At 43.3% G+C, this 19278-nt stretch overlaps 1 protein-coding gene across 3 annotated transcripts in view; it reads right to left on the reverse strand.

The window, feature by feature from the left end:
- Positions 1-19278, reverse strand: part of LOC130302034 (uncharacterized) — a 147347-nt gene that overhangs the window by 24004 nt on the left and 104065 nt on the right. For all 3 annotated transcript variants that reach the window (XR_008852373.1, XM_056551663.1, XM_056551664.1), the window contains one exon: positions 1160-1200. Coding sequence is in view for 2 of the 3 variants with exons in the window: in XM_056551663.1 (XP_056407638.1) it covers positions 1160-1200 (41 nt within the window). In the remaining variant the exon portion in view is untranslated. The remainder of the gene's footprint in view (positions 1-1159; positions 1201-19278) is intronic.

Consider the following 19278-nt stretch of genomic DNA (forward strand, 5'->3'; position numbering starts at 1 on the left):
GAAAGACACAAACGTTCATGCGCACACAGGCAATAGTTTCTCTTGGAAATGACTGAACATTTTTACTGTGCATTTATAGTATATTTTGTGCAATCTGATTGTGAATCAAGAACATCATTTTGAGGGTTAGCCATATGTCACTGTTTACATCTACCACAGTAGTGCACCTAAATTTATGTATTACTCTATATGTTACACATCCACACCTTTCATGGTGTAGGATGCCAATGTATTCTGCCGCAGGCATCCCCCATTGTATGCATTTTTATGCTGGGTATCGCCCTTTGCAATGGACCACAAGTGCAGGATCTGCTCCCCCAGCATAAATGCACAACTGCATTTGGGGTTGAGCATTCCTGCCAATTGGGACCATGTTTTTTTCTTGTTGTTCAAATCTTATACTTGGAGGTGTATAAACTCCAAATTTAATGTGCCATAATCACTATTATAGGCAGCATTTTGGTGCACCTGTAAGGCCGGCAACACATCAGCCTACTAGGGTGGGGCTCACAGCCTTCCTCCCTCCTCCCACTGTATGTGTGCTTAGCCACACTGGAGGAACTGGGAGCAGGCTGTGAGTTGGTCCTAATGCTGCTGTAATTGCCCACAGGCCCCTGGTATTGACCATATGGCACAGGTAGGTTTAGTGTTAGGTCCCGTGCCCCTTGAGAAACCTTGGTGTTGGTGTATGGGCTCAGGTATGTACTTCATATAAGGATATACTGGCTTATGTCTCAATTTTAACATCATTTTCAGGGTTAGGCTAGGTTTCCACTTGGTTTTTTTTCTGGCAATTTTTGGAAAACTGCCACTGCAGTTTTTGAGCCAAAGTCAGAAGTGGATCCATAAGGGAGGAGAAGTATAAGTCCTTCCATTATATTTCCCATTCCTTTTGAAGACACTTCTGGTTTTGGCTCAAAAACTGCAGTGGCAGATTTCCAAAAACTGCTAGGGAAAAAAGCAAATGGAAACTTAGCCTAAGCCATATGTCACTGTTTACATCTACCACAGTAATGCACCTAAATTTATGTATTATTCTATGTGAATCAAGAACATTAGACTTATTCAAAAGACTGCCTCTTTGGAGGTGGAAGAAAAGATGGTGATAAAATTGTACAAACAAAAATTTTATATTTAATCAGAGAAAAAAGTATCTTACGTCTTGCTGATCACATCTTCCTTTGTCATTGAGCTTCTTTTCTGAGCCAAAACAGAAAACAGTTTTTTAGTTTCCAGGATGTAAAAGCCAAATCATGTAACAGACTGGCAGTTGTTGTCGTAGTCCTACAATAGGTCAGAACTGATCTGGCACTTAGTCACGGTAAAGTTAATGAGCGGATGAAGTTCAGTAATTGACAGCACTTGTTATGCAGCTGGAATCATTGTAAACAATGCACTTGTCAAAACATAATAAAATTAAAAAAAAATAGAAAGTAATTCAAAAGTTTACATAGACAGGTCATCGCTGTGTATGCCCTGAAATCATAGACTGTTACTATGAAAACAAACCGACCCCCCAGAGTTAGGCTTGCAGTCATGCCTACTAGAGATGAGCGAATCGAATATGACAAACCTGAATTTGTTCCAAATTTCATGGAAAATTCGATCTCCAACAAATGCTAATATCGCCGCAATTCTATGTGAGGACATGGGGCAAGTAATCCTGGGAATGCGGGATCAAGGGTAGGTGGGATGACCCTTAATCACATGCAGGATGCAGCCTATCAGCAGCCAGTCATCCCTGTGATGTCACAGCCCTATATAAATCGGCAGCCATATTCCGGCTAGTCACTTCATCCTTTCACTGCAGAGAGGTCGGACAGGCAGCGCTTTGTGTGTTACACAGAAAAGCTTTTTCCAGCAGCGTTTCAGCTCATAGTCATGTCAACGTTCTGGTGGACAGAGAGCAGTGCGTTTTTCACTTAATTTTTTTTTTACTACAGCGATTAACCTCCCAAGCGCTTTCTACAGCATTGTATTACAGAGAGGGGCAGAGTGCTGTTTGTTGCCTCATACGTTTGAACAAGCTGGCTTAGCTGGAGAAACTTTAGCAGAGGAGGGAGGAATAAGTTTTTAAAGCAACTCTGTTTCTTTGTTCCACAACAAATGGTCTGCTGGTTATACTAGTCTGTAGACGGTATAATACATACCCAGCAGTCCATTCCTAATAGTCTTTGAGAGAGTGCAATTTTGGGTTTAGTACACAGCAACTGTGTGCCGCAGGATTCTTGTGTACTGCTGATGTGCACAAAAAAGTTTTTTAAGTGCTCTGTAGCGCATTTTTCTGCCCTCATAAGTGCATACCACATACCTACATCTAAGTAGTGTACTATTTTGTACCTGTTAATCTGTCAAGGGCCTACATACCGTGAAAGACCAGGCAAAAGTTATCACCGGCTGATGTTTTACTCCAATACTTTTTTAAGCATACTGTAGTGCATTTTTCTGCCCTCATAAGTGCATATCACATACGTACATCTAAGTAGTGTACTATTTTGTACCTGTTAATCTGTCAAGGGCCTAGATACTGTGAAAGTCCATGCAAAAGTAATCACCGGCTGGTGTTTTACTCCAATACTTTTTTAAGCGTACTGTAGCGCATTGTCCTCCCCTCATAAGTGCATACCACATATATACATCTAAGTAGTGTACTATTTTGTACTTGTTAATCTGTCAAAGGCCTACATACCATGAAAGGCCAGGCAAAAGTTATCACCAGCTGGTGTTTTACTCGAATACTTTTTTAAGCATACTGTGGCGCATTTTTCTGTCCTCAAAAGTGCATATCACATACGTAAATCTAAGTAGTGTACTATTTTGTACCTGTTAATCTGTCAAGGGCCTAGATACTGTGAAAGTCCATGCAAAAGTAATCACCGGCTAATGTTTTACTCCAATACTTTTTTAAGCGTACTGTAGCGCATTGTCCTCCCCTCATAAGTGCATACCATATACCTACATCTAAGTAATGTACTATGTTTTACCTGTTAATCTGTCAAGGGCTTTGATACTGTGAAAGGCCAGGCAAAAGTAATCACTGTCTGGTGTTTTACACCAATACTTTTTTAAGCGTACTGTAGCGCATTTTTCTGCCCTCATAAGTGCATACCACATACTTACTTCTAAGTGGTGTACTATTTTGTAACTGTTAAACTCTCAAGGGCCTAGATACTGTAAAAAAGGACAGCCAAAATTACACACCTGCTGTTCTAGAAAAAATACTGTTTTAAGCGTAGTGAAGTGTATTGCATTCCCTCCTATACGCACTAAGTATGTCAGGCAGAGAAGTGTCAGGACGTGAACAGAGGAGTGGCAGAGGCCTAAATTGATCAGGCGCAGGCAGAGGTTGCAGCAGACTAGAATTGAGTGGCTGCAGGAGTCACAGCTAGTGGTCGTGTCTTGACCAGCAACCCATCTGCCATCATCGATTGGTTAACACGGTCATCCACAAGTGACATCTGATACCCCCAGTCAACAGTTGGTGGGTTCCTCAGACACAACCCTTAGTTGGCATGGCCTGGGAGCAGTCCCTGTCCTCCCATTGCCTCTGTCCTATGCTGTTCCCTCCCCTAAAGAAGTATCTTATGCTGTGGGTTCAGCTCCACTATTCATTGAGGACGATCTAATAGAGGACAGTCATCAGCTACTGCCCAGCCAAGGAGTGGAGGAGACATCCGCTGCTTCCTCCGCTAGGCGGGCAAGTAGGTATAAGGAGAGTGACTTGGGAGGTGGTGTTGCCAGCGTTCAGGGTCCTGAAGCAGACACTGTTGAGGAATGCGAGGAGGACATCAGTGACGTGCAGACATTTGTTGATGATGATGAAGCCGATTGCAATTGGGAGCCGGGTGCAGAAGGGGCTTCATCATCATCAGGAGAAGAGGGTTGCAGGTTCCCCGTGAGGCAACAGCTGAGACAGCAAGGTGGTAGCATGGTTGGAAGTCAACATGGTTGCAGAAATGGAAATTCTAGAGCCAAACATGCCTGGCGGGGACCACCTGCTTGGCAGCAGCCTACCTTCCCGGGAGATAGTGGAACATGGGTTCCTGGAGACGGCGGCAGTAGCAGTCAATTAGTGTGGACTGTTGGTGGTAAAATCAGCTACTCTGCGGTTTGGCAGTTTTTCATCAAGGAGGTTAATATAGCCACATGCAAGATGTGTCGGCGAAGGTGAAGCGTGGCAAGGGTCCCAGTGTTGGCACCACGGCCCTGCGTCAACATATGCTGCGCCACCATAAAGCAGCCTGGGAGAACCGTGGCTCCGATGTGGTGGTCCAGCCTGCTGCATCACCCAGTGGAACGCCGCTCACTCTTTCAGCCAGCCAAGGCTCCACCACCTCAGCCAAAGGGAGCTGTGTGTCATATCTTCTTTTGTTGCTCCAGATGCTCCTGCTCCTCCTACTTTTAGTCAGTCATTCCACCAGCAATCCATCGGCGAAACCATGTCCAAGAGACAACAGTATGCACCCACTCATCCAACAGCACAGAAGTTGAATGTGCTCCTGTCCAAGTTGCTGGTGCTGCAGTCCCTCCCTTTTCAAGTGGTGGACTCTTCACCTTTCAGAGAACTGATGGCTTGTGCCGAGCCAAGATGGAGAGTCCCAAGTCATCATTTCTTTGAGAAGAAGGCAGTACCAGCCCTGCACAATTTTGTGGAAGAGAAGGTGGTCCAGTCCTTGAGCCTGTTGGTGTGTACCAAAGTGCATGGCAGCTCCTATGTCTGGAGCTGTAACTATGGTCAGGGACAATACATGTCCTTCACAACCCACTGGGTGAATGTGGTTCCTGCAAAGCCACAACACCAACTTTGACAGGTCACGCCGCTTCCTCCTCCACCCTCTCAGGTCGTTGGTCCTGTGACAGTGTGCGACTCCGCCTCCTCATCCTCCACCGTGTCCTCAGCCTCCACTGCACAGACTTAGTCTTAGTGCCCCTTTAGCATACCAAGTGTGCAGGTCACGGCGTTGTCACGTTGAACTTCACATGGTTTGCCTTGAGGAACGGAGTCACACAGGGGAGGAACTGCTAAAAGTCATTCACAAAGAAATTGGAGCATGGCTTACTCCACAAAAACTGGAAATGGTAACCATGGTGACTGACAACAGGAAGAACATCTTGTGTGCTGCAACAAGGAAGGCTGAGCCATGCGCCCTGCATGGCACTTGTGTTCAATCTGGTTGTCAAGTGGTTCCTGAAGTGTTCCCCCATTTGCAAGACATTCTAACAATGGGAAGGAAACTTTGCATGAACTTCAGCCACTCGTACACCACAAAGCACACCCTCCTTGAGCTGCAGTGTCAGAACGGTATCCCCCAATATAGTCTGATTTGTGACGTTGCCACACATTGCAATTCCACCCTCCATATGTTGGACCGACTATACAAACAGAGAAAAGCCATCACCGATTTCTTGATGATCCAAGTGGATATTGGTGCTTCCCTGTGTAACTTCAATGTCAACCAGTGGCAGCTCATACGTGACACCTGCCGTTTACTCAGGCCCTTTGAGGAAGCCACATTATTAGTCAGTCGCCAGGATTACAGGATGAACGACGTCATTCCACTGCTTCATTTCCTACAACACATGTTGGAAACGATGGCTGGTCAGAGCACTGGTGATGTGGTGCCTACATCTCATGGCCACATGAACCCTGTGGGGGCTGAACTGGAGGAGGACGAGGGGGAGGGGCACAGTGGAGCACAGTTTAGGTTTCGTGAAATGGGCATTTTTCTAGTTATCTCACAGGAGAGGAGGAGCAGGAGCAGCCAGAGGAGCTAGAGGGTTATGAGGATGAGGAGACAGAGGACCCAGACACACTGTGGCAATATACAGTGAAGATGGAGGCAGGGAGTCCTTCCGAGTCACTTGCACAAATGGCACGATGCATGCTCACTTGCTTGGATAGTGACCGCCGAATTGTCACCATTCAGCAGAGGGATGACTTCTGGCTCTCCACCTTATTGGACCCTCGCTACCGCCACAAAATGGGGGCCTTTTTTACACCCACTGAGAGGGAAGACAAACTGACCTACTACAGAGGCATCCTACATAGTCAGTTGGCCGATGCCTATCGGTGCCATCGTCCATCCTCTCGCAGATCTGACTCGGGGGCCCTCTGTACTCACCTTCCACTGCTATGGCTGCTGGGGAGGGGTGGGGTGGCAGGAGCAGTACCAGCTCCATCAGCAGCAGCCTGAGTCTACAGTCACTCATGAGTATTTTTCTTCACCCGCATAGTGAAGCAACTCATCAGCAGCAGGTAGACCTGGAGCAGGACCTGAACCGGCAGGTGGTGGCATACCTTGACATGATCATGCCAACACCCCTTGAAGATCCGCTGTACTTCTGGGCAGCCAAACTTTATTTGTGGCCGCAAGTAGCAGAGCTTGCTCTGGAAAAGCTGTCCTGCCCGGCCAGTAGTGTGCCATGAGAGCGGGTGTTTAGTGCGGCGGGGGCCATAGTCACCCCAAGGAGAACTCGTCTGTCCACACAAAATGTGGAGAGACTGACCTTTGTGAAGATGAATCAGGCATGGATCAGCCAGGATTTCCACCCACCAATGCCTGATGCTTAAGAGTAGATTCACCATGGTGCCACACCAACACTTCACAAATATGTATAGTGCAAAACAGATTTAGGGCTCTGCTCCACAGTTACAAACATTCCTCCGCATCAGACCTTTTTTCACCCACTTTCGTCATTGGGTACTGATATTGCCACCCACCGCACCACTCTGTCACTGGGTCACTTTCAGGACTCCAAATGCTGCTGCTGCCACTTCCAGGATGTCTAATTCTGCCACCATATGGTCTCCTCATGCTTCCACCACTTTTAGGCTGTGTCATTCAGCCACTATATGTTCTTCTCATGCTGCCGCCACCTCCACGCTGTGTCATTCAGCCACTATATGGTCTCCTAATGCTTCTGCCACCTCCACGCTGTGTCATTCAGCCACTATATGGTCTCCTCATGCTGCCGTCAATTTCAGGCTGTGTCATTCAGCCACTATATGGTCTCCTCATACTGATGCCACCTCCAGGCTTTGTCATTGTGCCGCCGTGTGACGTGTGACTTGTTGTTACATTTGGTCTTTTGAAATACACTATTTATTCAAAGTAAACGCCGGGGCCCGGGACATTAAAACTTGGAAGTGTAATATTAAATGACAGTTTCAAAATCTTAAATTTCATTTTTTTAAATCGATGTAATCTTTTCAAGACTGGGGCCCTATGACCGTCGTCGTCATATATTAGCTGTGGAATTACCACAAGAATCCAATGAACATAACAATGAACCATAACTGATTAAATGAAATTTGCAATTCCACAAGGACTAAGACAGTGGGGGGGGGGGGGGGGGCGTGAGAGGCCTCGCTCACCCCATGGCGGACTGCGAGCTCGATGCTCACCAGAATGGGTACTCAAAAAATTAAAATAAATTAAAATTAAATGAAATTAAATTTACATAAAAAATCTATTTATTCTCTTCAATTTTGACACCATTTGTCTCCCTGCATCCATATCCAGGTGCTCTGCGGCTGTCATTTTAATAGCGATGCCTGTAATCTGCATGTCATACTGAATAACAGTATTATTTCACTAATATAGCACACTCCCTATGCGTGTTAGGACAAAGTAAAGTGTTGTAAACCCCTATTGAGGCTCTCTTTAGGCCATAAATAGCTGTTTTTAACAGCGATTCGCAGAGAATAAATTCAGCCCCAACCCAATTTTTGGGGAAGATTCGGCAAATTGGCCGAATTGAATTTTTCTAAATTTGCTCATCTCTAATGTCTACCAAGGAGTGATTGACAAGCCAGGGAGGCTTGCACATTCACACTGAATCCTAGAGTACAGTTATCAGCTTCAGTGTTGTTCTAAGCAAGTGACATTTTTTGGTACTTTAGCCGATATTCGCATTAAATAACTACCCTATGCTTGTGGTATATGTCAAAAGCAGCCATAAGGAAGGCTGATTTATACCATAGCGTTACCTTGCCAGATGCATTGCTTTTGGTGGACTGAATATAGTCTTATAGTGGCTCTATCTGGTACATTTGCGAGTGCATACAATGTTTAGTGGGACTCCAAAGTGCAGACAGCCATGCTCACACATGTACCGACCGCAGCAGCTTACTCCCATCTCTTTATTGAAGTAAACATGCAAGCTCAGCTGAGCCAAGCGCTCCTGTGTATTGTTTTAGGAAAAATCATTTAGAATTATCTATGGACAGAATATGGTTTAAAAAATTCTTCCTCAAACTCCCAATAATCCAGTACGGTGTGAACTGATGGATATTGATGGCAACACTCCAGCAGTATTTCACAATTACATTATGGATCAGTGTTATCTGCACACGCACGCTGACGTGTAACATGTTCAATTGGAAACAATTGGTCAAACTGATTAGATCTGTCTGTATATTCCTAAGGCCTCAATACTGAATTCTGCCAGAAGGGTCTATTTCTATACCAGCCATTGTATAATAGTGATTCGACATGATAAATGACATGTAAATATCCATGTTTTCCTTACTACAATACACACACCTTACTTATTGGTAGAGGTAAGACATGACACCTGCTTATGATTTGTCAAAGGGCCCAGACAATCCTATACTTAGAAAAAAAACTTTGGTACACAAATTATTATTTACAGTAAAGGAATAAAAAAAGACACCTATTATATAAACAGCTTGATATATATTTTTCACTCTTATTTTATAGTTTATACACTTGTTACCTAGATAATTGACAGCTATGGTTAAAAAATCAAAAAAAAGTTTTGTACCGCCTTGTAGCCTCAGGTGCCCTGATTCCAACAGTGTTTTCTTTATATCCCATCCTATTCCCGTGATATAGGGGTTTAACTGTTGGGTTGACTATCTGTACTTTTCACTCAATTGTCAGATAGGCGAGAATTCATTTCAAAGTAGGGTGTAAATAATTGTCTCCGGCGATGTAAACAGGAGGCTGAGGGGCCATGAATTATGTTTGGAGGGGGTTGGGGGATTATATAGCTCCTTATAGTCTAGCATTCACAACCCATTTTGCTAAAAAGTGGTCGCTGTAGATAACGTGAAGGAGTCTAATCATGCATGAGACAGGCATAAGGCTATCCTTCATATAAGATAGGGCCAGGAACTCTGGTCCGTGTAAACTCTGGTCTAGAGTCTGTGGAATCGAATCAGTTAGACAATGGGAAAAGTTCCCTCCCTACCTATCAAAATACAGATTAGACATTCTTACAATATGTCAACAAAAGTTAGATTTTATTTCCATCATTTACACTTTCAAAATAACAGAAAACAAAAAAATGGTGTTTGCAAAAGTTTGGGCACCCTGCAGAGTTAATATCTTGTACTGCCCCATTTGGCAACTATCACAGCTTGTAAACGCTTTTTGGAGCCAGCCAAGAGTCTTTCAATTCTTGTTTGAGGTATCCTTGCGCATTCTTCCTTACAAAAGTCTTCCAGTTCTTTGAGATTTCTGGGCTGTCTGTCATGCACTGCTCTTTTAAGGTCTATCCATAGATTTTCAATTATGTTGAGGTCAGGAGATTGTGACCGCCATGGCAAAACCTTCAGTTTCGTGGATTTCGAGGTGTGTTTAGGAACATTATCCATTTGTAGAAGCCATCCTCTCTTTAACTTCAGCTTTTTCACTGATGGCATCATGTTAGCATCCAAAATTTTCTGCAATTTTATTGAATCCATTTTTCATTCTACTCATGAGATGTTCCCTGTGCCACTGGCTGCAATACAACCCCCACAATACCACCATGCTTAACAGTTGGACAGAGGTTCTTTTCATTAAATTCTGTTCCCCTTCTTCTCCAAACGTACCTGAGGACGTAGAAAAGGTTTTCTTCTGATGACTCTTCCATGAAGACCATATTTGTACAAGTATCTCTTTATAGTGGAATAGTGTACCACAACTCCAGTGTCTACCAGATCTTTCTGGAGGGATTGTGCAGTCAAACGTGGGTTTTGAAGTGTTTTTCTCACATTCCTGCGAGCTGTTCTGTCTGATATTTTTCTTGGTCTTCCAGATCTTGCTTTAACTTCCACTGATCCTCATGACTGCCATTTCTTAATTACATTCCGAACAGAGGATATTGACATCTGAAATTGTTTTTCTATCTTCTTATAGCCTTCTCCAGCTTTTTGAGCGTCAACTATTTTCAGTTTCAGATTTCTATACAACTGCTTAGAAGAACCCATGGTGCTGATTGTTGGGGCAAGGTCAGATGAGTCTGGGCATTTAATACCTTTGAGATTGACATCACCTGGTCTTCCCAGATGATGATTAAGAACAATCCATGACACTGGCAGGTCTCAGCTTTGCAAAGGGGGCAGTGCATGCTATAAATTCTGCAGGGTGCCCAAACTTTTGTAGACGCCATTGTTTTTGTTTTCTGTTATTTTGAAAGTGTAAATGATGGAAATAAAATCTAACTTTTGTTGACATATTATAAGAATGTCTAATCTGTAATTTGACGCCTTTTGGAGATTTTTCCATCTTTCCTTGGCTTCTTTATGCATATTAATACAAATTTTTACCTGGGGTGCCCAAATTTTTGATCCCCACTGTACCTAACTACATTTTTAAGGTAAATATATTATTAGGGATACTCCATTATCTAACTTATCCTCTAAGCACAGGATAGGGGATAAATTGACCGCTGGGTCCTCCCGTAATCTCCTGTCTGGCGCCCAGCTTTCCCCATACACTGAAAGGACACTGCTACATGCATGGAGCTGTGTCGGCCACCACACAGATCAGTGGCTGACATGCCTTCTCCATGCATCTCTATAGGAGAGCTGGAGATACAGCGCTTGTGTATCTACTGTACAACTCTTCCATAGAGATGCATGGAGTGGGTTTGTTTACCATTGCTCCATGGGGTGGTCGACACAGCTCCATGCACGGAATGGTGACCACTCCATGCATGGGTAGAGCCGGGGTGCCAGGAAGGAGATAGCAGGGGGGTCCCAGTGGTCGGACCCCCATGATCAGATACTAAGGGGATAAGTTGTTAAGTACTGGAGTATTCCTTTAATACACTGTGAATTTCAGATTGTATTCTGTTGATTTCAGCCATTTATTTATATTGATTTAAAGAGGTATTCTGCCTTCACATCACTTATCCCCTATACAATAAAGCATAAGTTTCAGATCACAGGGGGGAGGGTCAAACCACTGGGACCCCTGGTCATCTCCAGAATGAGGCCCAAGGTCCCATGTTATGAATGGGGCAGTAAGTTACACATGCAAAGAATGCAAGGAGACTCTAAAGAAAGTCTAGCAGTCATGCGCATCACAGGAAAGACAGCGGGAGCTTAGGGAGTTAAATGCATGGCTTAAGTCGTGGTGTGAGGGGGAAGGGTTTGGGTTTTTAGAGCACTGGGCTGACTTTTCATTAGGGTACAAACTCTATTCTAAGGATAATTTGCACCTGAATGGAAGGGGGTCTGCTGTGCTGGGGGAGAGAATCCTGGAAGGGGTGGCTGAGTATTTAAACTAGGTGAGTGGGGGGAGGATAATAAAGCAAAGAAAGCAGACAGTGGGATGGATAGGTTAGAGAGGGGTCAGGACATAATGGCGGGTGGAGAGGAGTCCTGTGGGGGGAGGTTAAGAGCAGTGGATAAGGAGATTCATGCGTTACAAACCAGCTGTAAAAATAAATGTAGCCCGAAAAATTGTAATCCCAATAATTCAAAAAATTTCATTAGCCCCAATAACTCAATAACTACAATAAGCCCCATTAACTCAAAAAATACCGTTAGCCCCAATAACTTAAATAACAACGTTAGACGCAATAACGCAAAAAATCCCATTAGCCCCAATAACTTAAATAATAACGTTAGACCCAATAACTCAAAAAATCCCATTAGCCCCAATAACTTAAATAGTACAATTAGCCCTTATAACTCAAAAAATGACATTAACCCCAATAACTCTGAAAATCCCATTAGTGAGACTACATGTGTAAAACTTAATGGAAATGTAAAGTGTATGTTCACAAATGCCAGAAGCCTAGCAAATAAAATGGGGGAGCTTGAGGCCTTGATACTGGAGGAACACATTGATATAGTTGGGGTCACTGAGACATGGCTGGACTCCTCGCATGACTGGGCTGTCAATCTGCAGGGGTTTACATTGTTTCGCAAGGATAGAATGAACAGAAAAGGTGGTGGAGTCTGTCTGTATGTAAGAAGTGGTATGAAAGTCAATGTGAACGATGCCATAGTGTGTGATGATTCTGAGGATGTGGAATCATTGTGGGTAGAATTACAAAAGGAGGGAAATACTGAAAAAATAATATTTGGTGTAATCTACAGACCCCCTAATATCACTGAAGAGATAGAAGGTCGGCTGTATAAACAAATAGAGAGGGCCGCCCGGGCAGGTACAGTGGTAATAATGGGAGATTTTAACTATCCAGATATAGATTGGGGTCCGGGGTTGGCTAAAACTACAAAGGGGAGAAAATTCCTAAATTTATTGCAGGATAATTTTATGGGCCAGTTTGTGGAGGACCCAACAAGAAGTGATGCCTTGTTGGATCTGATCATTTCCAACAACGCAGAGCTGGTTGGTAATGTAACTGTGCGGGAAAACCTTGGTAATAGCGACCACAATATAGTTACTTTTGACTTAAAATGTAGAAAACAAAGACAGACGGGGAAAGCAAAAACATATAACTTTAAAAAGGCAAACTTCCCTGGGTTGAGGGCTGCACTACAGGACATAGACTGGGGGGAGGTGTTCTCAAATACTGATACAGAAGGTAAATGGGACATCTTTAAATCAACTCTAAATAACTATACAGCTAAATATATACCAAAGGGGAACAAATATAAACGATTAAAACTAAATCCTACATGGCTGACAAATGAGGTTAAAAGAGCAATAAACAACAAAAAAATAGCCTTCAAAAAATACAAATCTGATGGGTCAGCTATAACATTTAAACAGTACAAGGAGCTAAATAAAATCTGTAAAAATGTAATAAAAACAGCAAAAATTCAAAATGAGAGACAGGTGGCCGAAGAAAGCAAAACTAATCCTAAATATTTTTTTAGATATATAAATACAAAAAAACCAAGGACAGAGCATGTAGGACCCCTTAATAATGATAATGGGGAGGTTGTCACGGGCGATCAAGAGAAGGCGGAGCTACTGAATGGGTTCTTTAGTTCTGTATATACTATGGAAGAAGGAGCTGACATTGGCCAGGTCAGTGCTGGTAACACATCATATAATGTACTGAACTGGCTTAATGTAGAGATGGTACAAGGTAAGTTAAGTAAAGTAAATGTAAGCAAATCTCCAGGGCCGGATGGACTACACCCAAGAGTTCTTAGAGAGGTAAGTCCAGTAATATCTGTACCCTTGTTCATGATATTTAGAGATTCTCTGGTGTCTGGTATTGTGCCAAGGGACTGGCGCAAGGCTAATGTGGTACCAATCTTCAAGAAGGGCTCTAGGTCTTCGCCAGGCAATTATAGACCGGTAAGTCTAACGTGCATTGTGGGTAAATTGTTTGAAGGACTTATAAGGGATTACATACAGGAATACATAGGGGATAATAGTATTATAAGTGATAGCCAGCATGGGTTTACTAAGGATAGAAGTTGTCAAACCAATCTAATTTGCTTTTATGAAGAGGTGAGTAGAAGCCTTGACAGAGGAATGGCTGTGGATATAGTGTTTCTGGATTTTGCCAAAGCGTTTGATACTGTCCCTCACAGACGTCTGACAGGTAAGTTAAGGTCCTTGGGCTTGGAAACTTTAGTTTGTAACTGGATTGAACACTGGCTCATGGATCGTACCCAGAGAGTGGTGGTAAATGATTCGTACTCTGATTGGTCCCCGGTTATTAGTGGTGTACCCCAAGGTTCAGTACTGGGCCCGCTGCTGTTTAATTTATTTATCAATGATATAGAGGATGGTATTAACAGCTCTGTTTCTATCTTTGCAGATGACACCAAGCTTTGTAGCACGGTACAGTCTATAGAGGATGTGCATAAGTTACAAGATGACTTGGATAGACTAAGTGTCTGGGCATCCACTTGGCAAATGAGGTTCAATGTGGATAAATGTAAAGTTATGCATCTGGGTACTAATAACCTGCATGCGTCGTATGTCTTAGGGGGGATTAAACTGGCAGAGTCACTGGTAGAGAAGGATCTGGGTGTACTTGTAGATCACAGACTACAGAATAGCATGCAATGTCAGGCTGCTGCTTCCAAAGCCAGCAGGATATTGTCATGTATCAAAAGAGGCATGGACTCAAGGGACAGGGACATAATACTCCCCCTTTATAAATCATTGGTACGGCCTCACCTGGAATATGCTGTTCAGTTTTGGTCACCAGTCCATAAAAGGGACACTGCAGAGTTGGAAAGGGTGCAGAGACGCGCGACCAAACTAATATGGGGCATGGAACATCTTAGCTATGAGGAGCGATTAAAGGAGTTACAATTGTTTAGTCTTGAGAAGAGACGTTTAAGGGGGGATATGATAAACGTATATAAGTATATAAATGGCCCATACAAAAAATATGGAGAAAAACTGTTCCAGGTTAAACCCCCCCAAAGGACGAGGGGGCACTCCCTCCGTCTGGAGAAGAAAAGGTTTAGTCTAAAGGGGCGGCACGCCTTCTTTACCGTGAGGACTGTGAATTTATGGAACGGTCTACCTCAGGAACTGGTCACAGCAGGAACAATTAACAGCTTTAAAACAGGGTTAGATACATTCCTGGAACAAAATAACATTAAAGCTTATGCAGAATTATAAAACTACATCCCTTTCCCTTATCCCCTTACATCCTTCCCTTCAATCCCCTGGTTGGACTTGATGGACGTATGTCTTTTTTCAACCATACTAACTATGTAACTATGTAACTATGTAACTATGTATTTGGTTCTCTTCAGCAGCTCCATAGACAATTAATGAAACGGCTTTGAGCATGTGCAATTGGCCACTTCATTCATGACAAAGTGGGTCCAACTATTGGGATAGGGGATAAGTAATACTCCGTAGCATAAAATCCTTAGCATAAAATTAGCAGTGTGAAATCGCAGTTACAAAACAAATTCTTAAGCGTGTTTGTGTTCTTTAAAAATGTGTTAACCCAACTCTTTTTCTTCTTGAAATATATTAACAAATTAGTGTGTGAAGCAAAATGACCCTTTATTTCTCACCAAACTAAAATGAAGACACGTATGGGAATGCTTCTCTCTCTTAGCACCCACATACCCTGTCAACACTTTAGCTAATGAATTAGAATAGAGAAAGGGTCGTGCCCTCTGTATAAGATCAATGCTCCCGATTATACCTCCCCAGTTAGTCTAATATGTCAATGTCTATTACATGCTAGATTATATTTACTGTGGCCTATAAAAGCCAATTCTTTTCACGTGCCTTTATTTTTTATAAGAAAAATATTCATACTGTTTGATATTTACTTTTTTTTTTTAAGTAATAAACTACATAGAAGAGAATAAAGATAATATAGAGGAGAGCTCCCTGACTTTTCCTAGAAGATTTGTACAAATAGGTCTAATAGGTCAAATCTATATCAGAAATTAAGTAAAACATTACATTAACAGTATTTACAACTAGAAACAGAAGATTCTAGACAGAAGTGTCACATTAGGTATACTTATATGTTTGTGCCTAGACCGTGAAAATTGCCAAAATGCGCAGAGGAATATTTGTGCAGAGAAACATTGGAGTAGTTGCCAACAGATTCAAACTCTCATTTCAAAGAAACATTTTTGACCCCTTGGCAACACCTGACATTCATGTACAGTATAGCCACCTGGTACTAGGTACACCATGCTGTATATGTACACAGCGCAGTGCAGTGAGTCTATGAAGCGAGCGAATGAGCTTTGCCAGCCTCACACAAGGTAAGTGACTGCTGCTGATATTGAAGTCAATAGGGTCTGAGGCGGATTTTCAACAGCAGAGGTTCTGCTGGCAAAAATCTGCTGCGGGTAGCGCATGGAGACCCCTTCCTTTTCAAACTCACAGTGGGAGATCTGCTTGTGTGAACGAGCACTAAGGATGTGTGGTGCCACGGGGGTGCCAGGAGCACTACCTTATCACTTTGTGATGCCAGGGCACCGTTATCCTATACACGGTCCGAGGTTGGAGACAGCTTCTCCTGGGCCAGACATGGGGAGTAAAGGAACACATCGACGTCGGGTAACGGAGAACTGTCTTTACTGAGCAGAGTGGAGATGGTATTACAAGAACAGTTTGGTTCAGAGTGAGAGGATGCAGCGTAACCCCTTAGGAGCCCTGTTACTTTGTTGGGACCTGTGGTGCTTTCACCCAATAAATTGATACTGACTTGAGAGACTTGAAGATTGATCCTGGTAGCAAGGGTTCTTTCAAGGTCGTGTAGCTTCCTCCGCCAGGGCATGAACTTCCACTGTGCGGGTGATCCTTGCGGAATGACTGGATGAAGTAGATTTGATCTGGGCCTTCCCTTAGAGCTCTCCACACACAACACACCTTAACCACACTTGTGCTCTGCTCACAGCTCTAGGCTGAAGTCAACTCTGAACTGGGGCAACTCCACCCCCACTACACTAAATGGTCAAGAATTTAGGGGTTCCCATTGGCAGGCAGGGTCACATGGGGTACACTATTCCTTTGCTTAAAGACATAGTAACACATTAATAAAATGCATAAGAATAACAACAAAATATAAGATAGGCCAATAATACTAGGTGTATAGGGGTCCAGATCCAAGCACCCCTAGTGATCAGTTGGTGAAAGGGTCTGTGGCTCTGTTTACCAAACATGGCTCTGTATATTTCGTAGCAGGTATACTACTACAGCTCTGTCTTATTTGAGTGAAGAAGACTACTACATTTACAGAGCTCTTCTTGGTAAACAATGGAGAGGCCATGGCACTCACTGGAGTGTCACAGCATTTTTAGTAAATTGATCGTTGAGGTGCAGGAAGTCAGACCTGGCTTGGTGGTCTATCCTATCCTACAAATATTAATATATTGGGGGAAAAAATTTACATATAAAAGCTCCAAAATTAAAGTCTGTGAAAACACCTTTAAAGGGGTACTCCGGTAGAAAACAAATGTTTTCAAATCAACTGGTGCCAGAACATTAAACAAATGTGTAAATTACTTCTATTTAGAAATCTTAATCCTTCCAGTACTTATCAGCTACTGTATACTTCAGACGAAGTTGTATAGTTCTTCCCATTCTGACCACAGTGCTCTCTGCTGACACCTCTGTCCATTTCAGGAACTGTCCAGAAGCAAATCCCCATAGCAAACCTCTCCTACTCTGGACAGTTCCTGATACAGAAAGATGTGTCAGCAGAGAGCACTGTGGACAGGACGGTAAGAACAACACAACTTTCTCTGTAGTCCACAGCAGCTGATAAGTACTGGAAGGATTAAGATTTTTAAATAGAAGTAATTTACAAATCTGTATAATTTTCTGGCATCCCTTTAAGTAAAAGTCACATTTCTTGAGACCAGTGCCATACTGTCCTGTATAAAAAAAAAGTGGTTGTCTTTATTACATTACCCATGAGAAAATATGAGAAAAGTAAATAAAGTATTTTTAAATCCCTTTGCTTCTATTATTGTTTGTGAATAGCTTTTCTGTGGTCCAGTCTACAGAATGCAAATTATCTTGAACTAAGTTGACTTTAAGCATTTCTGCAATGAGCTAAGGGCAATTTATCTTCCAGTGTCTTAAGCATATGTGTATTCCTTCACAACCCTTAGTGAATACATTAAATGATGAGAGTAGAGACTAGGCATAATGCTGCACATGTAAAGCCACCATGCAGCGGTCCTTCAGTGGCAGATCTGCAGTGTAAAATAGGCTGTGGGTCCGCTCGTGTGAATGTACCCTTAGAATCACTGCCGCACAGCATCTGGATGTGGCAGCAGGGAGACCATATGGCGTCACAATTGAAGAGATTAAAGAGATTTTTAAATGTAATTTTTATTTAATTTCATTTGAATTTATCTTAATTTTTTTAAATCCATTTTTGACGACCCATTCTGGTGAGCATCGGACTGGCCATCCCCCTCGAGGTGAGCTACCACCTGTTCCAGCCCCTGCCTCTCAGCAACCCCCCGACTGTCTTACTCTATGTGGAACTGCAAATGTTTCATTTAATCAGTTATGGTTCAGTGTTATCGCTCCTATCTGTTTCATTGGATTCTTGTGGTGATTACAGAGGTAATATATGACGACGACCATGGGGCCTCAGTCTTGAAAAGATGACATAGATTTTTTTTTTATTTAAATAGAAGATATTGAATAGATTCACAAATTTAATGTGCCATCAGCATGAGGAGATCACATGGCAGCACAATGACAGAGCCTGCTAATTAGAATCAGCAAACTTTAAATCCTTTTTTGAGGACCCATTGGAAGGCAAATCTGGTGCCAGCAGTCGCAGTAATTCCAGCTCCAATAGTGTATAATTGCTGCAGTGTAAACTATGGCAAAGTTCCTAGTTGTATCTTAAAATTGAGCTGTCGGTCCGCCGCGAGGCCAACTACCACCTGTCCCAGCCCCTGCCTCTCAGCACACCCCCATGCTCTGAATCTCCACTTGAAAAGGGAGGGACTGCAGTACCAGCAACTTGGCGGCAGCCTGACCAGACCATAGGGCCTCACATTTGCAAAGATTAAAGACATTATTTTAAATTGCATGTGGCCATGTTAACATCCTCCGGATACTGCCACATCGCAGAGTAGCTGATTTTCCACCCAACAGTCTGCACTGTCTGACTACTACTGCCGCCGACTCCAGGATTCCCTGTTCCACTACCTCCCGGGCAGGTAGGCTGCCACGAAGCAGGCGGTCTACCCCGGGCATGTTTGGCTCCAGACTTCCCACTTCTGCCACCATGCTGACTGCCAACCATGCTACTATCTTGCTGGCTGAGCTGCTGCCTCAGGGGCAACCTGAAACCCTCTTCTCCTGATGATGAAGCCCCTTCTGCACCCGGGTCCCAAGTGCGAATAGCTTCATCATCATGCATTGTGCACGTCACTCCTCAGGTTCCTCAACGGTGTCTGCTTCAGGAGCCTGAACGCTCGCAACACCACCTCCCACACCAATCTCCTCATCACTACTTGCCAGCCTAGCGGAGGAAGCAGCGGATGTCTCCTCCACTTCTTGGCTGGGCAGTAGTTGCTGACTGTCCTCTAGTAGATCGTCCTTACTAAATAGTGGAGCTGAACCCACAGCATAAGATACTTCTGTAGGG

Source organism: Hyla sarda, chromosome 1, assembly GCF_029499605.1.
Source record: "Hyla sarda isolate aHylSar1 chromosome 1, aHylSar1.hap1, whole genome shotgun sequence".
NCBI classification, from domain to species: domain Eukaryota; kingdom Metazoa; phylum Chordata; class Amphibia; order Anura; family Hylidae; genus Hyla; species Hyla sarda.